Source organism: Oncorhynchus mykiss, chromosome 5 (assembly GCF_013265735.2).
Source record: "Oncorhynchus mykiss isolate Arlee chromosome 5, USDA_OmykA_1.1, whole genome shotgun sequence".
NCBI classification, from domain to species: domain Eukaryota; kingdom Metazoa; phylum Chordata; class Actinopteri; order Salmoniformes; family Salmonidae; genus Oncorhynchus; species Oncorhynchus mykiss.
In genome coordinates this window covers 80,517,484-80,540,573 of record NC_048569.1, presented here as the reverse complement: position 1 = coordinate 80,540,573, position 23,090 = coordinate 80,517,484, and the positions used below count along the sequence as shown (strand labels likewise).

General features: G+C 43.0%; 1 protein-coding gene across 3 annotated transcripts; it reads left to right on the top strand.

Moving 5' to 3' along the window:
• Positions 1–15,173: 15,173 nt before the first annotated feature.
• LOC118964661 lies at positions 15,174–22,169 on the top strand. Of its 3 annotated transcripts, XM_036978518.1 has the most exons (9): positions 15,184–15,916; positions 16,144–16,245; positions 16,593–16,650; positions 16,895–17,042; positions 17,138–17,174; positions 17,407–17,690; positions 17,939–21,482; positions 21,672–21,747; positions 22,011–22,169. In XM_036978518.1, the coding sequence occupies exons 1-9, from the start codon at positions 15,902–15,904 to the stop codon at positions 22,160–22,162; spliced, it is 4,416 nt and encodes a 1,471-aa protein (XP_036834413.1). In that variant the 5' UTR covers positions 15,184–15,901; the 3' UTR covers positions 22,163–22,169. The 3 variants fall into 3 exon arrangements, with proteins under 3 accessions (XP_036834414.1, XP_036834413.1, XP_036834412.1); XM_036978517.1 differs by having other exon boundaries at positions 15,184–16,245; XM_036978519.1 differs by lacking the exons at positions 21,672–21,747; positions 22,011–22,169 and having other exon boundaries at positions 15,174–16,245; positions 17,407–18,055.
• Positions 22,170–23,090: the final 921 nt, after the last annotated feature.

Sequence of the window (23,090 nt, the reverse complement as noted above, 5' to 3'; positions counted from 1 at the left end):
AGATACAGTCATTTATGTTGTCTAAAGGCAATTGTCTCTTATAACAATGTTATTTTTCTGAATAATCTAATTTAATTGACTGGTAGGTAGTCACTAACTATTTGTAGCATGTGTTCCTCTGTTTATTGATATTTACATGGTGTGTATGTGTTAAGATGTTAAGTAATTAATGTTGATATTATCCAAAGGGTTTTTAACTGAAATGTTAAATGTTGGTGTCTCGATCTCAGACATTTACGCTCATATTTGTAAATAGTATTTCAAAAATGGCAGAATCAAACAGTATTGGAATAGTGACTTGTATTTTGCATCTAGAAGTGTAAGAATTTTAGAAGAATGCTATTTCATCAGTCAAATGTTGCACTGTTTGATAAGACAGGGTAAAGAAAACCTCTATTTTAATGAGTTTAGTTGTGAGTTTGACATTTTACCACAAGAAGTCACTATAATACTATACGTTATCAAACAGGGTTGTGCTGAAAATCAAATGAACCACAGCCAAATTAATTATTTGCAACTAAGAGTAAGATTAAAAAAGACATGTATAACTTACTTTCTTGATAAAATACATTCTAAAATGTCAATATATGTGATTTCTGAGTATGTAGTGCACATATCTTTTTAAGGCCCAAAGCAGACATTTTTATATCAATATCAAATCATTTCTGGGTAACAATTAAGTACCTTACTGTAATAGATTACGATGAAAATGGTCAAAAATGTATTTTTTGCAAAAAAAAACTTTCTCAAGCAATAATTTTGCTAGGACTGTCTGGGAGTGGTCAGTGTGGAGGGGAAATTAAAAACTAGCTGTTATTGGCACTCTCTTTGTCGTTGGTCTATAAACCAATTTACACATGGTGATGTCGCCATGGAAAGCCAAAACTCTCGCCCATGCAAACCTGCTGATTAGAAGGTGCTGTATAGATGTGAGAAACTCTCTTTTCATGGCACTTCAATATCGAAGTGAATTTTTCGTAGCAGGTTAGGAAACTGAGGTTAAGGTTAGGAAAAGGGTTAGGGTTAGTGAAAATGCTCTCCAAACCTTCTACGAAAATTACTTTGCATTGAAGTGCTTTGAAAAGAATGTGTCCCTGCTCAGGTGTTGCGTGCATCAACCAATGGTTGTGTGCCAAGTCATCCATTGTGTCATCGACTGACAGATTGCTATAACATATGATGTGGTTAGCTGACACACAAAATACCTATCCAGGCAGTGTAAGATCTGGCAAGTGTCAGCAAGGCCTGGGCAGAGGAACATGCTCCGTATTTTCAACCAGAACTATCAGGAAGCAACCCCGATCACATTTTTGTAAAACACATTTACAGTGTTAGTTTCATCAGCTGTTGTACAATATGAAATCAAATTATTTTGACTTCACAGGGCCTTTAAATGTAGGCAAACAAGTTTTCAGCATTCAAACTAATCTACCCAGACAGATTCAGCACCATGGACAGTGAAGATCAGAATACCTGCGATCTGACGATTAGAACAACAGTGCTATTTTTTTATTTTTTTTCAATTTAAAGTTTTATTAAAGTTCTTGTTTTTCAATCAACCAACAAAACACATTCCACAATCACAGGCTTTAAAAAAAGAAAAAGTCAAAAAATAATAATAATACATGAAAAAATAAAAATACAATTAAAATGAATGATAAAGTCAAATAAAAGCATTTATTTTCCTTGGTGCACACGTACTCAAAAACGAAATTAAAATAAAAACACACAAAAAAACATTTAACACTTGCAGCAGCACTATCAAGGTTCTTATCAGCTATTTCAAGCATTCGCTGAGACGACGGGCCAATAATTCGTTTTTAGGTTTTACAGTACCTTACACAACATGTATCTGCGCATTTCCCTAGTCACCCCGTTCACTCTGTCCAGTTTGAAATATAGTTGAATAGTGAAGACCAGAGTCTATCAAACTTGGGCTGTCTCTTGTGGAGGTCATAAGTGAGCTTTTCAAGAGGAAGAAAGTCAACAATCTGGTCAATCCACATTTTAAATGTAGGAGGGGTATTAGAGGCCCACAATAGAAGAATACATTTCTTAGCAAAGTATGTAATAGTCATAAGCAAATTTTCTCTGTCAGGATCAAGAACAAAGTCCTGCTGGGCATTAAGAAGATAGATACACGGGGTCATATCAAACTGTACCTCTAGTATTTTCTGTGCAGCAGTATGTAGATTGCCAGAATCTGGCAATCTCCCTACAGCTCCAAAATACATGCATATAGGTTCCACTTTCAGAGGTACATCTTTTACAGTTAGGAGACATATCTGTTTTCATTCTATGGAGTCTCAAAGGAGTATAATAAAATTTGTACAAAAATTTGTAATTAGATTCTTTCATTTTTACACTGGTAGAGGAGCAGTATACCCTGTCGCAAACCTCCGCCCATAACTCATCACTGATAGTCAGATCAAGGTCCTTTTCGCAGATTATTTTCAAAGGAGTAAAGGAGGAGCTTCCTTTCTCAGAAAGGAGTCTATAGATGTAAGATATTTTGCCTTTAATGGATTGTGCTGTGACAAGAAGGGTTTCAACTTCATTCAACTGAGTTCTAAACCTCCTCTTGGAGGTAAATGAGGAAATGACATGATTAATTTGGAAGATATTTGAAAAAATGGGATCTTGGCACATCGAATTCACTGCAGAGCTCTTGAAAGGATTTCAGTGTAGTGGTTTTCTGATGAAATAGGTCTGAAAAGGTCCTGATTCCTAGAGTATGCCAAAGATTAAAGTTGGCCTCCCTCAGGGCTTTTGGCAAGTCTGGGTTGCCCACTATAGGCGAGTGAGAACATATTTGGGAGGAAATGCCCAGGTATTTCTTACAGTCCCTCCACGCTAGTAGGGTGCTGTAAATCACAAAGGTTTTGGCTATGTTGCCCACTTCACTAAAGTTATTAATGAATATAGTTGAGCTTAAGGGCAATGAACCACAGGATTGGGCTTCTATCTGAATCCACGTTGACTCTTGTCTGTTTGTGATCCATGTTAGCATGTTGCGGATTTGGGCAGACCAGTAGTACAATTGAAGGGAGGGAAGGGCAAGACCACCCTTAGATTCAGGTTTCGATAGAGTGGAAAACTTGATCCTAGGTTTTTTATTGCCCCATATAAATTTGGTGATGCTTTGGTTAGTTGTTTTGAAAAAGGAAACTGGGAGATAGCATGGGAGCATCTGAAATAAGTAGTTCAGCCTAGGGAGGACGTTCATACGGATTACATTAATTCTTCCTACTAAGCTAATTGGGAGGGAGATCCAGGTTTGGAGATCGTTCTTGATTCGGTCCAGGAGTGGAAGATAATTTTCCTTAAAAAGGCTATTCAGATCTGGTGTTATGAAGATCCCGAGGTATTGAAACCCCTGTGTTTTCCATTGGAAAGGACAAAGTGTCTTCATAGAGCTGGTGAGTGTAATATTGAGAGGGCAGGCAGTGGATTTGTTAAAATTGATCGTATAACCTGAAAACTTGCCATACTGAGCAATTGTGTCTAAAATGAGAGGGAGGGATTTCTCAGGGTTGGATATGTAGAGCAAGACATCATCCGCGTAAAGCGAAATCTTGTGCTGCAGGCCGCCTGCAGAAACACCCATAATACTTGGATTGCTCCTTATCAGCTCTGCCAGAGGCTCCGCCCCCAACAAGTAGAGCAGCGGGGACAGCGAGCACCCTTGTCTTGTGCCCCGTTCCAGAGGGAATCTGTCAGAGTTCAGTCCATTAGTAGTCACCATGGCATTTGGATGAGAGTATAGTGATTTGATCCATTTAATACAATTTGGGCCCATATTGAACTTTTCTAAGAATGAAAACAGAAAGTTCCACTCCATCCTGTCAAACGCCTTCTCAGCATCCAGTGAAGCCAGTAGGACAGGGGTCTTCTGTGCGTTTACTTGATCAATAATTTCAAAAAGACGGCGAATCTTATCAGAAGAGTATCTGTCTCTAATAAATCCAGTTTGGTCCGCTTTTATTATTTTGAGAAGAAGAGTGTTAAGTCTTTTGGCGAGCAATTTGGTAATTATTTTATAGTCGAAATCCAACAAGCTTATGGGCCGGAAAGACGAGCAGGATAGGGGGTCCTTGTCTTTTTTTAGCAACACTGTAATGCGAGCTGTGTGCATCGAGTCTGGAAGAACTCAGTTTTTGCAAAACTCCTCCAGCATTGGCATGAAGATAGGGCTGAGCTGGGGCCAAAAAGCTTTGTAGAACTCTCTGGGGAATCCATCTGGGCCTGGGGACTTATTAGGTGGCATGGAGGTAATTGCCTCCAGGATCTCCTCAGGAGTGAAGGGGGAGTTGAGATCTTCTTGGTTGGTCTCTGATAGTTTAGGTAGCGAGATTCCCTCTAGGAAAGAGTGGAGTTCTGCCTCCGTGTGTTTTCTCTCAGAGGTATATAGTTTGCAGTAAAAATCATGAAAAGTTAAATGGATATTTTTTGGGTCATATGTGACCTCGTCCTCTGCTGTTCGGATAGCCATGATTGTACGCTCTGACTGCTCCTTTTTTAATTGGTAAGCAAGCAATCTACTGGGCCTATTGCTATACTCATGGTATTTCTGTTTAGTAAAGATTTAAAAAAAAGTTATCTCCCGAGTGTAGTCCAAATTCAGTTTGGCTTTGGATGCTTTAAGATGACTCCAGGAGGTGCTGTCTAGGGATTGTTTATGTATTTTTTCACAGCATTCCAGCTCCCTCTCAAGATCTAGCCTGTGTGCTTCCATTGCTTTTTTCTTAGAGGAAGCATATGCAATTAGATGACCTCTTAGTGTGGCTTTAGCAGCGTCCCACATTGTGGCCGGAGAAACAGGAGAATCTTTATTGTCTTGTGTGTAGTTGTCTATCCATGTAGTTACCAATGTATGTTTGATAGCATGGAGGTGTTGAATTTCCAGCTCTTTGACCTCTGGATGTTTTTGCAGAGGTCAAAGCGGAGGTGGACAAAGGCGTGATCTGATGCTATGGGTCCGATTGTACAAGTGGCTGAATTTATGAAACTCTTTGGGATAAAAATGTAATCTATACGGGAGTAGGTGTTATGGACATTAGAGTAGTATGTATAGTCCATAGATGAGCTATTAGTCTCTCTCCAGATATCTATCAGTCCCATCTCTTTAGTAAGAGAGTTCAACATCTTTGCAGATCTAGGATTTGTGGTGGGGACTTGAGATGATTTGTCTAGGGTTGGGTTAAGGGTACAATTAAAATCTCCGGCCACCACGCCAAAGGAGACACAATGCTCATTGAACAGGGTTATAATTTTTGACATGAAGGCAGGAGTATCTGTGTTAGGGGCGTATATGTTTAATATAGTAATTGGTTGACCATATAGTGACCCAGTTATCAAAATAAATCTCCCCTCCGGATCAGATATGTTTTTGTCAATTATGAATGGAGCATTTTTATGGATAAGTATGGCTGTGCCTCTACTGTTTGATTTGAAAGATGAGAAATACACCTGTCCCACCCAAGCTCTGCGGAGTTTGGCATGTTCAGCATCACAGAAGTGTGTCTCTTGTAATAGCGATGTCTGCTTTTTCCTTTTTTAGACCACATAGTATCTTTTTTCGTTTTATTGCATGCCCTAGACCATGGCAGTTCCATGTCAATAGATTCAAGGTACTAGTCATCGTCATCGAGCAGTAATCGAACTTTAGTGCAAGTCATCGCTGGGTAAAAATGGATAGTAATTACAGCTGCGTTCACATAAAAGGAAAATAAGTGGTGTACATAAAATAATAATCTCTGGACACCCCAGCCGAGTTCCCAAACAACTCGACACATCCCGTTGGATCTGTTACCCCCCCGCTCAGTCTCAATTCTATGTTCCGAATAAAACAAAAACCGTGAACAGTTAGCAACGCACAACGTCTCCCTCTCCCCACCAAAGAAATGCCTCATCCTCTCCACCCCGCATTGAGCAAATAACATAGTTGCCCTCGTCCAGACCACAGTAAAAGAGGGGAGAAAAATAAAAATCAATAGCCAAGCCTACATATACCTCCCCAGAGGGACATAGGGAACCCCAAGTAATAATAGCAACAACAACAAAAAAACAGGGAAATAAAAGTAGGCTGAAACATTAGTAGGCCTAGGTTAGGCTATAAAGCCCATCACTCTCAGTTAAAGGAAAATAAATATAAATTGGACGGCTATAATGACCTTTAGGGGGTGGGTCTCTGGATATCGGCTATATGTCGTCTTACCTCCTTTAGTAATGGCATTAATCGCATTTAGTCATTGGTCTGTTTCTCATTGGCCAGGATTGTCTTTCAAAAAACGTTTTGCCTCTTCGGGAGTTTTGAAGTGTCGCAAGGCTCCTTGGTGAAGAATCCTGAGCTCGTTTGGGTTTTTGAATCCCCTGAAGATGCCTCGGTCAATGGAGTATTTCTTCACTTCGTCAAATTCTTGGCGCTTTCGGCGTATTCCAGCTGACAGGTCCTGGTGTAAAGCGAGTTTGGCGTTTCCCACTGTGATGGTGTTGTTTTTCGCCGCCTGTAGGACTCGTTCCTTGTCGGTGAATCTCAGGAAACGTATGGTGATTGGGCGCGGTGGTTGTTTACCTCTTCTTTTTCGCCCAGGTTGAATAGAACACAATTATTCCTTCGCCCCCTGTTTTCCAGGTCCTCTGTTTTCTCTTCCAGATGCTCGATTTTCTTTTTATCATATGCTATTGTTTCCATGGCATCTGTCAATAAGTTTTCCATGGATAGGATTCGCCCTTCTGCCTCGTCCAGGCGCCCCGCGTTTATGGTTATCTTGTTGTTGATGTCAGGCAAAGCGTTTTCCAGGATTGTCACCTTGCCCCCTATCGCACTGAGCTGAGAGTTAATGGCATCTAATTTAGTGTTTAGTTCTGTACGTTGGGATCTCAACTCAGAAAGGATGTCTTCGACAGAGTGCGAGGTTGGCATTCGTTGTGCCTCGTGGGGGAGCGGGTTCTCTTGCTCCTTGCTAATGGCGCTAGTTTTTTCTGAAGCTAGCTTCTTCTTGGAGGCTTTTTCCGTCGCTAATACTCGAGTCCGGGTAAAAATGTCACCCATAGTGTCGCCGCCATGACTTTTTCTTACTAAAGCTAAATGAGTTTGAACTTGGAGTGGAGGTAAGATTAGGAATTGGAAACTACTTGTGCGGAGCTCTTAGTTCATGCGACCATCTCGTCCAAGGGTCACGTGATCCCCAACAGTGCTATTTTAAGTGATTTTCAAGACACCCAAAGTCAATTTAAATCCACAACAAAATCTGCAGGATAAAAATAAATATAATCAAACATTCAAATAAGTAAACAGGCTATATTAAAGTGCACTAAACATAGAGACAGATTAACCATGGAGAACACGAAACATGATGACAGATTAACCAGGGAAGTGAATTTAACAGAGGTTAAAGCTAAAACAACAGAATCTGGGTACGTCTGTGTGAAGAGGTGTGGCTTTAGTGTGGATTTGAATAGTACACAAGTAGGCCTACGCTATTTTTGCACTGTAAAACTTTTTTTTAAGTGTTATGTTTTCCCAGATTCATAGTGTTATGCAGCCCAGGCCTATCTAGGAAGGCTGGGTGTAACGGATGTGAAACGGCTAGCTTAGTTAGCGTGGGCGCTAAATAGCGTTTCAATCAGTGACGTCACTTGCTCTGAGACCTTGAAGTAGTAGTTCCCCTTGTTCTGCAAGGACGCGGATTTTGTGGAGCGATGGGTAACGACGCTTCGTAGGTGTCAGTTGTTTAATGTGTGCAGAAGGTCCCTGGTTCGCGCCCGGGTATGGGCGAGGGGACGGTTTAAACTTATACTGTTACATGGGCATAAATTGTTTGCTCACAGCATCACATGATGACGTGGGCAACATAAACACTTAAACTCTGTAGATTAAAGTTAATAGTGTTATATAAATATTCATACACATAGCTCATATAAACAAAGACATTCCGTCGTAAGAACACATACACCCAGCTATAAGACTGACCCCCTCTTCCTTATATAAATATATATCTCATCTCCCTCTAACTGGCCGGTCCCAAGAGCAAAGAACTTTTGCTGTGCACCAATGGGGCCCGCTCTGGCTAGAGCAAGGCCCGCCTCCAACCCTCCGACCAGTCAAGAAGACCGAAACGACAAGACTCCACCTACTTTATTCTATGTATAAGAATGTATGTAACCATTGTATAGGCCTCTTTTTCACCTGGCTCCTTGCCGAGTTATGTGAACTAGGTCCGTGCACGTAAAACTGCGGGACAAGATATCTCTGACTCATTAAAACTGTCTTTTGTTACAACTGAAATCCACTCTGTCCAGCGTCCGTGATTTGGTCTCAACTCTCCAGTATTTGAACACTAACAAAATTGGTAGCAGAGGATGGTTGTTCTTGAATTCGATCTATTATAAGTTAGTGTGAGAGGACGAGACTGATCACGGCTAAAAAATCAGACGGAAGAGTGACTTCCCCAGCCATTCATCTTGCCTCAGGAAATCTGATCGGAGCGCTCTATATAAAGGTGAGCAGAGCCCGTTATATCGAAATCTGCATATTGTATTATAGCCTAAACCAAATTTTGATCAGAAAGTACTGGGCGTGAGTATGAATCGGTGCCCAAATTTTTTACATAAGAACCTAAGACATTGATTAAAGATATCTTGTTTTGTAAAAATATATATATATTCTTATTAATGGGCCTATACTCAGTTATTTTAATAGGAATGTGTGAATTGTGATTGACCAATGTGTTAAATTCCTCCAGGGACCCTATTTGTTCTGAAATCTGCATAGAAAACTGTCCTAATTATATATGTATTGGGTTGTGTATAGAGGTGACGTTAAATAGTGGCTGTGTTTTAACACGTAAAGGACACAATTATGGATGTTGGAAATTCAATGAGAATTTCATACGAATGAATGAATGATAGATGAACCGAATCTGCAAGTAAAAATGTTCTATACTATCGAATAAGGTCTTGTGGAGGTGTGGTTATAGATGAACCGAATCTGCAAGTAAAAATGTCCTATTTTTGATACGTTCTGTACTATCGAATAAGGTCTTGTGGAGGTGTGGTTATAGTTGGTTATAGATGAACCGAATCTGCAAGTAAAAATGTCCTATTTTTGATACGTTCTATACTATCGAATAAGGTCTTGTGGAGGTGTGGTTATAGTTGGTTATAGATGAACCGAATCTGCAAGTAAAATCTCCTGTTGATACATATAACATCGAATAGGTCTTGTGGAGGTGTGGTTGGATTGAATGAATCTGCATGAAAAATGCCCTATTAAAAAAGCTGTGTATTATTTAATAGGTTTTGTAAGAGGTGTAGTCGAGTAGATACAGGATATGTAAGTTTGGCGTTCCACAAGACAGAGATCGGGAATGAGGTGGCTATTGCACATCAAACAATAAACATAATATGAACCAGAGTTGACATTCCATGATTTGGAGATGGGGGAAATTAAATTGAAAGAAACGTTTGTCGCGGAGTAGGTTGGGATACGTAACTGGGCTATTAGGCACACGTCCTGGTAGACAAAGCCACCTTAGTATCGAATGGCCGTGCAATTTTGATTGACAGCAGCCGGGCTGGAATACTGATTTTCGTTTTTTTCATTCCTGTTGATATTGCCTAAAGTTTAAAATTATTCTGACAATTGCTATAGAATCGCTGGAATTTACTGATATAAGTTCATAAAGGAACTTACTGAATTGTTTCTAGAAATTATTTAAATAAGCCGCCGAGCTTAGTACAGACTTTGTTTGACAGACGCTAAAAGCTACACACTGATTTTTGGGTTTTTCTATTCTATCCATATTTCCTAAAGATATAGAATTATTCTGACAATTGCTATAGAATCGTTCGAATTTACTGATATAAGTTCATAAAGGAATTTACCGAATTGTTTACAGAAAGTATTTAAATAATTCACTGAACAACTCTTAGTTGTCTAGAAATTCTATCTATATTTCCTAAAGAGCTAGAATTACTCTGAAAATTGTTATAGAACCGCATATATTCACTGATATATTGTTCCAAAAGGAAATCGCCGAATCATTTTTAGAAAATACCTAAACAAATTCAAATAAAATACCAGAGAAACAGACACGTGGCGGGCGTCACATACTGATAACCCCCTTTGTATGCGAGGGTGGGGGTAGAAGAGATAAGCCATTGCCAGTACAGCAGTATATCTAAGCATACAACGATAGAAATAAACACCACATAGTAAGGATTGAATATACCTAAATAACGCATTATACACATTATCAGACGAACTAGATAAAATGTCTGCAGCTACCACGCCCAAACTAAAATTCAATGAATATTTAGATCAGAGTATGATTGATAGAGCGTGAGGTAAAGAACAGATTGGGAAAGTGGAGAAAGTGTGGATAGGATTACGGATAAGATGGACACAAGCAGGTTATTTTAGTGGAGGACCACCTACAGGGGGGAAACTCCAAGATATGCAGACAGAATTAGAGGACGCAGTAGAGCATGCAAAAGCGAGTGAGGCGGAGAGAAACAAGATACACAGGTTCAAAAAAGTAGGTACAAGAGAGAGAGAGAGAGCGGAGGGGGAGCTCAAGATAGGTACATGGGCCATACAGGAGAGTAGGAGGGTGCTACCCAAAAACACACCAGACATGATTTGCGTGGCTATTGTGGCGTCGGGGGATGTTAAAGCTCCGCCTGAGAACTTGCCCACGGCTCCCCCTGTGGCCGTTTCTCCCTCACTATATCCACAATTGACAATGGAGGCAGTTCAGCCCCAGCCATACTCAAAGGGACAAAATCACCGGAGCCCGTCACACAACCCATTCCTGCCCAGGGCACCTCCCACAATACAGGCTCCAGTTCTGAGAATAGACCAAGGGGAGTTAAAAGGGGAAATTACCCTGGGGATAACGGCTGGCCATATGGTATGTGAACAGTTCGAAACTGGGATTCCAGGAGCAGGAGACCTCCCCCAGGAACGGAGGCCGCAATGCTCCTCTGTGAACTCTCTCACCTCTGAAACCAGAGGACACCTACAAACAAGATTAGATTCAAACCACTTCTATCAGACGGATAGGGAGGACTGTCATCAGAACATGGATATCGAAAACGAAGAAGAAATTGACATGGTGCTCACCCCAGCTCCGATGGGAGCTCCAAACGTGACTAAGATGCAGGAGCTGCTGAAATCATCAATAGCTCGAGCTAAGGAACTCAGGGAGCTAATAGCTAACCAAGATAACAACAGAGAGGGAGCCTACCGTGTGGAAGGCATAATGAGAGGAACAGTAACCAAAGTTACCGAATCAATGGGGTCCGAAACACTCCGTCGGTCCTCCAGAATTGCTGATAGAAGAGAGCGAGAGCAGGAGATGGCAGGACAGTACCCCCTGCGACCGACACCAGGTGATGCACACACTGTGGAGTACCAGCCCTGGAAAATGACTGATTTAACAACACTGATGGGACAGATGCCTAGCCTACATGGAGGAGCTTCAGCGTGGCTACTTCAACTGCAGACACTTACGTCAGGCCTGCAACTCTGCCTAGGAGACATGAAAGCACTTCTAGCAAGAGCCACCGACCACGGAACCATGGAGGCCCTCATGACAGCAGCTGACCTTGGATGGCGGGCCCCAACACTGCCCATAGACCACTTCCATACCAGATTATGGGAAGTTCTACGGAGAGCATACCCTACAGAAAGAAACCATGCCACCTTATCCTCCTTCACAATCAACCCAGGTGAGCAACCTGCAGCATACCTGGACAGGGCTAAGACCACATGGAGATCGGTCCACGAAGAACCATTCGATCACACTGATACCACACTCAGCATGTGGAAGGAAATGGTGGTCAACGGGTGTCCTGGAGATGTTAAAACCAAACTCAGAGGAACGGTAGGGTTGATTGCACTTCCTCTGACCCAATTCAATACGCATGTGCACCACCATGTGACCCAGCACAACAAGGAAAGAGGGGGTGCTGAGAGCCAGGTGCAGTCCCTCCAGGTACAACTCCTGAAACTCCAATTGAAGGAAGCACAACAAGGAGAAAAACCTAAGAAACAGATGGTGGCGGAAGAAACGAAGGAGCCGGGAACCAAAACAGACATCTCCCAAATAGTGGCCCAGACTGTCGCTCAGATGATCCAACAGCAGGCAGCCTCACTCACGGCCACTAGGGGGGCCCAACCACCCCAATACCCTCCCCCACAGCAGTATATCCTGCAACAACAACACCCAGTATGGGCTCGACGGGGTCCCTACACTGGACAACACAGAGGGGTAACTACCAGTGTTTTAACTGCGGAATTACCGGTCATTTTGCCAGAGATTGCATGAAACCACTCTCCCCGCAGCAACAGCAATGGAGAGCAAGAGGAAGTGGGGGAAACCCACCTCTGCAACATCAGCAACCAGGACCCACACCCATGCATCAGCAACAGCCAGCATACAACCACCCAGAATCTAGCCACATGCAGCAGGAGCAGCAAGATTACAACCAACCCTCCCACTTCAACACCTGATCACCCAGTAAGAATGATGAGGATGCCACTCCTGCCGATGACCACACTGTCTGAAGCCCAAGAAGTGTACTGGCTAAAATGCCTACCCACAGGGCCTGCCACCCCTCACATCCAGTTTAAGTTCAACCAACTGAAAGCTCAAATCTACACTCTGCACCCATATAAGACTCCCCAAGCTGAGATCCATTGCACACTCAATGCAACAGAAACTGATGACTGCCTCTACACTGCAGACTGGGACGAAGACATGATGCACCTGACCCCACCTATCAGGTGTTGTACCATTGGGTGTGGCCCAGAGGGGGTGGCAGCACCGGTCATCCTACGATCAAGGAACCTCCATGCACCCCTGGCCTGGACGGCTGAAGCATCAACAGCCATAGCACTCCTGAAAACAGATCTATCAGCGGCAGCAGCTCTGACTGCACCTGACTACAAGAACAAGTTCCATTTGGATGTTTCTGAAAGGGAAGGATTCACCTCATCCGTCCTATTCCAGAAACAAGAGGGGGAGAGAAGGGTCTTGATGTACTACTCTTCAAACTTGACCACATTGAGGTAGGACAGTCAACATGCTCCAGATACGTTGCTGCAGTAGCAAAAGCTATTGAAAAAACAGCTCACCTCGTGATGTCACCCTTCAATCAGCCATCATCCCTCAACCAGCATCGGCCAAATTAGCTGAAATCATCGGATTGACGCAGGTCCTCATCAGAGGAAAAGGAAAGACTGAATATCTATACAGACTCAGCCCATGCCCATGAAGCAGGCCACACTGATGGACCCAGAACTTTTATGAGAAACACATGGCCCCACACACGAAGGCAAACTAAAGACCCTCCAAAAAGGCCTCGCACATCTGGTGGCACCCTCACATAAAAAATATGACTGACTTATTTTATGACGATGATTTATTTTGTGACGAATGCAATGGTTGTGACAGACACAACCCAAAGACACCATATCAAACACCAATGGGCTCATACGTAATACCTAATGCATGTTTTCAGGATATTAGAATAGACTACACCGACATGGGCCCCGAAAATGTATCTAAAGGCAAACTCTATCTCCTAGTCATAGTAGATAGGTTCTCCAAATGGGTAGAGGCAATAATAACAAAAGGGGAGGATGCTAGGTCAGTCTTTAAGTGGCTACAAACCAAACTAATACCCAGGTATGGCATCCCAAGACAAATCAAATTTGACAAATGGCTCACATTTAACAAACACCTGAGACAGGTGGAAGAAAGATTTGGCATAACCCACAGATTTGGATCTAAGTACAGGCCCCAATCCCAAAATCTGGTGGAACGTCAAACCAAAAGCAAAAGCTAAGATAGCTAAAGTATGTGCCTCATGGGATAATGACTGGTAGAGTCATGCATGGTCCACCAAGGGAGGGAGGTCATATGCCCGCCCTTGATGTACAACAAATTGTAATGTCTAATTATGTGAAAAAACTGACGGTTCTCTCTGCAGCACTCTCTACCCAGGTTCACAAGGTCCAGGAGGGGGAGCTGCCGGGGGACACGCCACTACTGAAGGTAAAGGTTGGTGACGGGGTGAGGGTTACAGTCCACAAGAGAAAGTGGCTGGAACCCAGGTGGACTGGACCGTACGAAGTGAAGGAGGTTACTTCACACTCAGTCCAGGTCAAAGGTAAATCAGGCACACCTTGGCACCGCCTTACACATTGCACCCCAGCCCCAATTCCTTCTAGAACACTGACTGAAGTCAGAGCTGATTTGAGCGGCCTAAATTCGATTCCAAATGAAGACACTCCTTCCTCAGGTGATGCGGCATCAAACTCCGCCTCCCCTGAGAAGGGAACCTCGCCCAGTTAGAGGGAAATTTCTCCCTCTCTGGGTGAGGCTGGGGATATCTGGTCCCTTATTTGTGATATTCCTACTGATATTTGGAGTAACCCTAGGACTTTCACATGGTTAATTGAACAACTATTTCACCCTGCCACATCACATACACCAACCCCTACACATGTCCCTAACTCCTTTCCTGATATCACTCCCTCCAATCACTCCCGTCCCAAACGTAGCACTACACCTACAGACCCACCATGCAAACCAGACAAGGTTAGGAGCACCACCTTATGTATACCCACGATTGCAACCGCCACCTTTCTGCTATAGTTTTCACGTCTAATAGATGTGAAGAGGGGGATTTGTTATATAAATATTCATACACATAGCTCATATAAACAAAGACATTCCGTCGTAAGAACACATACACCCAGCCATAAGACTGACCCCCTCTTCCTTATATAAACACACATCTCATCTCCCTCTAACTGGCCGGTCCCAAGAGCAAAGAACTTTTGCTGTGCACCAATGGGGCCCGCTCTGGCTAGAGCAAGGCCCGCCTCCAACCCTCCGACCAGTCAAGAAGACCGAAACGACAAGACTCCACCTACTTTATTCTATGTATAAAAATGTATGTAACCATTGTATAGGCCTCTTTTTCACCTGGCTCCTTGCCGAGTTATGTGAACTAGGTCCGTGCACGTAAAACTGCGGGACAAGATATCTCTGACTCATTAAAACTGTCTTTTGTTACAACTGAAATCCACTCTGTCCAGCGTCCGAGATTTGGTCTCAACTCTCCAGTATTTGAACACTAACAATAGTAATCAAAACTAATTTCACCACGAAAGGAAGTGCAATCGAAATGAATGAAGAAGACAATGTAATTCTAATGAGTTAATAAAATTACAAGGTGTTGCCTGTCAGCGTTGTAGACTACTGCCTCACAAGCCCGGGCTTTAGTGGCACTGGCATACGCGCTTGCATCTGCACTGAAGGAGCCACCGAACGCGTCCGCGTTGCAGCTCTCACTTTCTCCCGCTACAGTATGTCCTACAATGACATATTTGGTGGGGATTGGCAGCCAACAATAGGATTGGATTGGGACTAAATCAAAGAATAAAACGACATTGAAATGAATATTATTAACAAATATTTCCCAGAAGATTTTGGGTTCAACCTAAGGCTGACTAGGACAGATCAATCAACTTGATCCGACACAGTAAGCCTACGTGTCATACGTAAGTAAACCCACAAGAGAGACAATATTGCAAAGGCAGGACCATGTTCGATGGAAGGCGTAGGGGTAGGCAATCGAAAACGTTTGACGGGGAAATTTCTGTCAATATTAGCTAGTCCTACTGAGTGGGCAAGTAACCTTTCCCGCGCTCTTCCTAAAAATACTATTTGTGATGTCATAAAGGTCTAACGTTCCATGACGTCGCATGTAGCCCTAAATTACAGTCCCTGCTTGCAATATTGTCCTCACTCTCGACCTGAACTCAACTTGAATGTAACCAACACAGACAAGGACATGCTTTTTGAGATATAAAATAGCTTGAATGGATGAAGAAAGGGTAAGCTAAATTACTTCATGCAATATTGGGGGAAAGTAAAAAAGGGTAAAGCAATATAAGCGGATATTTCTTGTAAAAAGCTATAACATATTGTAAAGCAAATGTACCATTCTTTATAAAGTCACCAGCTTAGCGCTGATATGGCTGTAGCTCTATTTATGATGTCCTCTGCACAGATCTACTCTGACATTGACATATTATTACTTATTGGAATGTCTGTCCTTCAGGTAGCACAGAGGGAGGATGGTGATCCTCAGAGGGAAGGAAAGGAAGTTGTTGAGGAAGAACCGGTGGCCACGCCCAAAGAGGAGGCCAAGAAAGGAAGGAAGGTAAGATGGCAGGAGTGACAGAGCACATAATAGGCCTACTGGGTTACACTCTGTACCTGATAGCAGTCATACCATAGATATCTATATATCTCAGATAACAACATACGTAGTAGCTGTTTTCAAAACGTGTTTTAAGAGCTGCTTTGACCTGGCCCATAGCCTATTCATAAATTGTCTCAGAGTAGGAGTGCTTATCTAGGATCAGTTTTGCATTTGAGATCCTAATGAATACAATTATTTGGGCAAGGTTGAGCCCACTCCTTATCTGATGAACTTTATGTATACGGGCCCTGGTGTTACATGTCTGCCATCATTTGAGATCTAGAATCTGTTCTGTTCTATCCTAGGCAAAAAGTAAGAGGAGTGGCAAGAAGTCAAGGAAGCTGGGCACTGACAACGATGCAGGTCAGAGATTTACCTCTGTAGTACTACATTGTTTCTCTATTCTGTCTGTGATGTGCAGGTTGTGCTATCCATTTTCAATGAAACTGTAGTCTTCTGTAATCAGTAAGAAAGGTCACATAAATAGCTTTATTAAAATAGGCCTATTCTAAAACCCTTAAACAATGAAATCAGAGTATTAAGAGATAAAACGTCTGATTTCTCTTTAATTTTGTTTCTACTTCCTCTACGGCAATCACATCTTTAGTCTCCAGGAATAAACACCTGGATAGAGGATCTGTAATTGAGCTCCTGGAGAAGAAAGCTGTTAAGGCTGCATTCGGCCCAGGCAACAAGGATGAGATGGAATACTCCTACCCAATCCTCATCTCATTCCTGCGCAATCTTACTGATGAGTATGTTAAAAGTTTTTCTGTAATGTTCAACATTTATGAAATATTGTGCAGTGGGAACTAAACACTAACTAAAACACTTATTTTAAATTGTCTAGGCAGTGGCAAGTGATCTACAAAGGACTAAAAAACCCTGTAAGTTTCCCTACCTGCCTTTGACCTTTGATGTGTCAATGATCTGTTGAATTCAGAGATTAGCCATCAAGTCATATTCTGTTATTCATGTTCTCTGTCAGACTTCATCAAACTTTGAATTCAGTCACAGACAAGAATAACAATGTTGATCAAATGCATTCTGTTCGATCTAGAATACTTTACATCACAGTTCCATTGAAAAGACTGTTTTTGTTCTGTTTGTTCAAAACAGATGACGAAGGAACAGCTTGCCAAATTGTGCAAGACAATTGTAACCTTCATCGCACAGACCACCCTGCAGATCCTGCTGCCAGCCCTGGCCCGCGTACTTGGGGTAAAGGACTTTGCTGACGACGACACTGACTCACCCAAGAGGGGTGGCAGTGCAAGATCCTTTGCTGCCTTTGATCAGGAAAGACTGGAGCTCATCCAGGAAGTTAGATATCTGGCGAAGAAAATGTATAAGGGCGGCACAGGGGCTCAACATCTCAGGTCCCTAACACCCTCTTCTAAGAGGTATGTTCCCCTCAAGGTTTTCATGTATGGATTTCACCAAGATCATCTATCCCAGTGTTAGCCAATGCAATTTACTCTATCTGATGTAGTACAAAATGTCATGTATCAGCCTTTGAGCATATTCAAATGAATGAGCATGTAAAGCGATCAAAAGGACATGTAGATATTTAGAATACTAAAATTACAACGCTTGACCGATTTGCCAAGTTAAGACAGGAATTATCATGCTTTGCTTGTTCGTTTTAAAGTTCCCAGACTTCAGTGAAAGTCCTCCTGGGAATGACAGAGGACAGAATCATCAAAAGTGTCCAGGAGCAACTGTCTGATCATAATATCCTGTCCTCTTGCCCACCTGAGCTGACTGTTGGTCTTATCAAGGTGGTGGTCGAACAGCTTAACTCTGCCCTCTCTGCGACCATCAGCAGAGCCATTTCAGGGCGATCCTCCCCTATTTCTTCTGGTACCCAGGCCGCTGAACAAATGGTCAACATGGTCCAGAAATGTTTTGATGATCACACCACCCCAGAGGACCAGAGCTCTACCTCTGTATTAGAGTCATGCATTCCACCTGCAACAGAAGAAGTGATGACTGTTATCGCAGAGATGGTGGGTGAATTGGAAAAAGAAGATCCGGAATTGGCTAAGGTTTTTCGAGAAGTGGCTGTGAAAGTTAAAATGTTGGCATCTGGCAGTGACCTTGTAGTGGAGCACCTGGATGTTGAAGACTCTCCTGTTCCAGAGGAGCTGAACATAATATGTACATCTTGCAAAGCAATGATGCAAAATCTTGGCACTCTGTTTAGTGTGAAGTTCAAGACCAAAGCCTCAAAGGCTGTGAGTGAAATTCTTGTGAGAAGGTTAATGAGCGATATCTCTGGTATGGTTCAACCTTCTCATTCGTTTAGTACCACTCCAAGCTTGATGAATGCATCTAGCCCATCTGACAGGATCCTTGATTCTGCGGCCACTGAGCTCATACAGACCAAAGTAGAATCTGAGGCATCACAAATAATTGATAACTTTGTTGAAGATGTCAAGGACATTGTGCAGTATGCTGAATTAGATCAGCCAACAAGCACCCAGAGAGATACCCAAGTGGGACACTGTACGACAAAGCGGAAACCCTTCCATGCAGCTCGTAGACTCTGCGAGAGACTTCAGGCAAAGCTGGAGACATTGTTCCTCAGAATGGGTGGAGCTCCAGTCCAAGGGGAAGAACTTATGGAAAAAGCTGACTCCAGTGCTGTGCTTCTGGAGCATACTGACTCCAGTGATCTGCCTGTTTCAATCCTGAGCTTGCCTTCCCCATGTAGGAGTGAATCCCCTATATCAGAACGTAGTTCATCTTCTTTATCTGATGGATGTGATTCAACTGACTCTGTAGGAGAGAAAACACCAAAGCAACCTGAAACCAGTAAGAGTGAGGCAATACTGCAAGTGGTCAACTCAACAGGACTTGGTTCTCTCCGTCAATGCCAAAGTGAGAACTCTCAACCATTACTGTCTCTCTGTGATTCCAACATGGTGCCCTGCACCAAAGAGGTCTTGTCCCAGATTGTGACCATGTATAGGTCAGAGGTGGCAGATTTGGAATGCACATCATCTGTTGCAGAGGGTTCCTCTTACAACTCCCTTGAAGTCTGTGGCTTTTTGGACAGTGTCATGTCTTATCTAGAAGACATGCCTGTGTCTGGTTCTTCATGGTTGGAAGGATTAAGAGATACTCCAGCCTCAGTCATTGAGAAACTCTCCAGTGAGGAGTTCCAGATGAACGCTACCAACGAAGTGCGAAAAATACTGATCAAATCAGTCAGTAGCTTTCCCAGCAAAGTCAGTTCCAGCCAGACAGATTCTCAGATGTTGCCAGCAAAATCAACAATTTCCTTAAGGCATACAGATATAACTGCTTTTGAAATCGTTGGATCAATTACAAATGACATGAAGAGCCTTTTCCCACCCACAGAGTCTTCTACTACTCTATGGCAGGCAGACTCTATGCTTCAACAGAGTGATGAGAAAACCTCAGAGTACACTGAGGCCACACCCAAAGGCTCACAGTCTGGTTTGGAAGTATCTGAGAAGAAGATCTGGACAACTGCAAATACTATTTACCACAATGTGAAGACAAAGATGAGGAATTATTTTGCATGGCAAAATCAAGTCAAAGCAACAACAGCTCAAGCCAAAAAGACCCTCAGCCATATTCTGGTTTTAATTCAGAAAGAGCTGTCAAAATCTGACCAAACGGTGACTGCGCTTTCACAAATAGAGAATGTGGTTGGAATGATGCTGAAGGATGTTGAAAGGGTAAGCAGTGAATGTGGTGAGGAACTGATCTATCAAGCGCCACAGCGTTCTTCCTCCTCGTTGTCATCCTCATCTGCCAGATCAAAGAAGTCAGAGTGGGAATTTTCACTCCCTGGCACTCCCATCTCTTCTGATTTACCAGAGAGTATTACTCAGCCCATTGTGAGATGCTCAGTCATCGACATGGGCAAATCTACTAAGCCAAAAACATTGGTGTGTGATGCCAGGGAAAGCATGTCTGCAATAGTGGATACCATCATAAAGGAGGTACATCCAGAGGAAGAAGGGGAGGTTGCGTTCCACCCTGATCTAACAGCTGCAATAGCAAGACTGGAGGAGCTCATATCTCAGGGTAGGATTGGTGCTCTCTCACGTGATCTTACTCACCAAGTCAACCGCATCATTTCTGAGAGCAACTTGACCCCTCTGGTTCTGACAGCTGGAAAGAGTGCATCCGATACAGTCCTTACTGAGCTGAAGAGGAATGACAAGACGGTGGGGAAGCCCACAGCTTACAAGCTGGTTCAGCTTTTTGCAGAGGAGTCTGTGAAGCGCCTCTTGCTTCCTAGCCTTGTGCCCTCTACAGCTTCAATGAGTTTGGCTCAGGGAGTTAGTGTGCCGGCTAGCGTATCTGAAGATAGGATTTCATGTTCTTTTTCTACATCAGCATTTAGTGACACAGTCAGCCTGTTTACCAAAGTAATGGTAAGCCAGGTCATGGACTCTGTGGTTTCTGATGCACAAGGCAGAGGGTCATCTCCAACCGGAACTGTAACTGATATAGGCAGTCTACTGAGTGGTAAGTCCTACCATCTGCCATCTTTCTCCGCCATCAGCATGACAACAAGTGGGACCTCCAATGCTGCACAAGGCTTTGAGGCCAACATAGATGCTGAGGAAAGGGATACCATCAGTTGTTTCGGTGTACCTCAGAGCATTGTTTGTGATCAGAATTCAACCAGCCCGGATGTTGCCTCGCTTTCAACCCCATCCACTGTTAACTTAGTCGGTGATGATGACTTCACCGGCCTCATCAGCATGTTAGTGGTGAGACTTCTGTCAAAAATACAAACCCAAACTGATCTGTACCCAACTGACGTCACACGCACGTCACAAGACCTGATTCCAAAAGTTATAGCTGCCTTCTGTGCATGGTCAGGCTGCTCTGAGACCCAAGCTTATCCCAAGAACCTGAAGAGTCACAAAGTATACAGCACCGTCTACAAACATCTGTTGAAGGAGTTTGGCTCAGAGAAAATACTCCAACTGGCCGTGTCGACTCAGGACTCCACTTTCAATAGGATTCTTGTGAAGTCATTGAGCAAGGAGCTTCTCCACAGTTGTAACGAGGCATCAAGAGCAGCCTCAAGAACATCTTTCGAAGCCACCAGGCCAGAAGCTCTTCTCATGGCTGAAGATGTGAAGGCTACCAGAGGGAAGCTGTCTTTCCTACAAAGGCTTGCCAGACTGAAATTCAACTTAAAGGTACATCACACTTATTTAAGTTAACAATTGTGTCAATGTGAGTAAACAATGTTATTTAGAGAAAATGTAAAACCATCCATTAATTCCAAAACCATTTATAAATCTTGTTGTGCTGGTGTGTAAGATGTGATCGTTATTACCGTGAGATTGTTCTGCTGTGACAGTTGTTTTGACATGTTTTTGTTTTAGCCATTCATGATGGGAAACAAGAAGAATTCCCGCCATTCTGAATCCAAAGACCAGACTACTGCTGAAGAGATCATGTGTAAGTCCATACAGCAGGACATTTACTGTTTGAGATATTGGTGTACAAAGCTGCTATTGCAAAAATATTAAACCCTATATACAGTACATTATATATTATCGATAGTAATCTCTTATGTAAAATGATTTATAGTTTCCAAATCTCAAGATTCTGGTTCTCATTTATTTGTGAAAGTAATAATGAGTTGAAACTAAGAATACAATATACCATCATTTCTAAATGAAAGTGCATGTCAACTCTCTCTCTTCTGTCGCCCAACATAGTGGCACATCCTGCCACGTTTGGACTCCCAGAGGGTCTTCCCTCCACCTCTCAACAGGAGAAGCCTCGCAAACGTCCCCTTCTAATCAGGATGTTTTCCACCATCTCCATAGGCCTATCCAAGCCATTCAAACGGTTTTCAAAGCAAGCTTAATACAACATTTTCCTTTAATACAGTAATATTTGCATTGAATTGATGGCCTTTGTCTTCTTTATTGTTGCCCTGTTAACACATTTGATTAGAAAATACATAGTATATTTAGTTTAGTTTATTATGCAGTCATAGTCACGGTGTAGGCTAAACAAAGTAATGTGGTCCTGAATAATGTATAGAACATGCCCCCCCCACCCCCCCACCCCACCCACACACACACACACACACACACACACACACACACACATTGTGATTCATTGAGCACACACACATACTACTTCAGATATTTCCCACTGTCACACCCTGACCATAGTTTGCTTTGTATGTTTCTATGTTTTGGTTGGTCAGGGTGTGATCTGAGTGGGCATTCTATGTTGGATGTCTTGTTTGTCTATTTCTATGTCTGGCCTGATATGGTTCTCAATCAGAGGCAGGTGTTAGTCATTGTCTCTGATTGGGAACCATATTTAGGTAGCCTGGGTTTCACTGTGTGTTTGTGGGTGATTGTTCCTGTCTCTGTGTTTGCACCAGATAGGACTGTTTAGGTTTTCACATTTCATTGTTTTGTAGTATATTCATGTATAGTTTTCCTTTATTAAACAAACATGAATCATCACCATGCTGCGTTTTGGTCCGCCTCTCCTTCACCGCAAGAGAACCGTTACAGAATCACCCACCACAACAGGACCAAGCGGCGTGGTAACGGGCAACAGCTACAGCAGCGAAAAGAGGAATGGACATGGGAGGAAGAATTGGAAGGTAAAGGACCCTGGGCACAGCCTAGAGAATATCGCCGCCCCAAAGAAGAGCTGGAGGCGGCGAAGGCGGAGAGGCGCTGGTATGAGGAGGCAGCACGGCGGCGTGGATGGAAGCCCGAGAGTCAGCCCCAAAAATGTATTGGGGGGGGGGGGGCACACAGGAAGTGTGG

Bases quoted from the DNA above. Each gene is read 5' to 3' on its own strand.
- LOC118964661 (XM_036978517.1), top strand. From the start codon at position 16,057: ATGGCTGTAGCTCTATTTATGATGTCCTCTGCACAGATCTACTCTGAC. The intron at 16,651-16,894 runs GTCAGAGATTTA...TCACATCTTTAG, and splicing joins GGGCACTGACAACGATGCAG to TCTCCAGGAATAAACACCTG. The intron at 17,175-17,406 runs GTAAGTTTCCCT...TGTTCAAAACAG, and splicing joins ACAAAGGACTAAAAAACCCT to ATGACGAAGGAACAGCTTGC.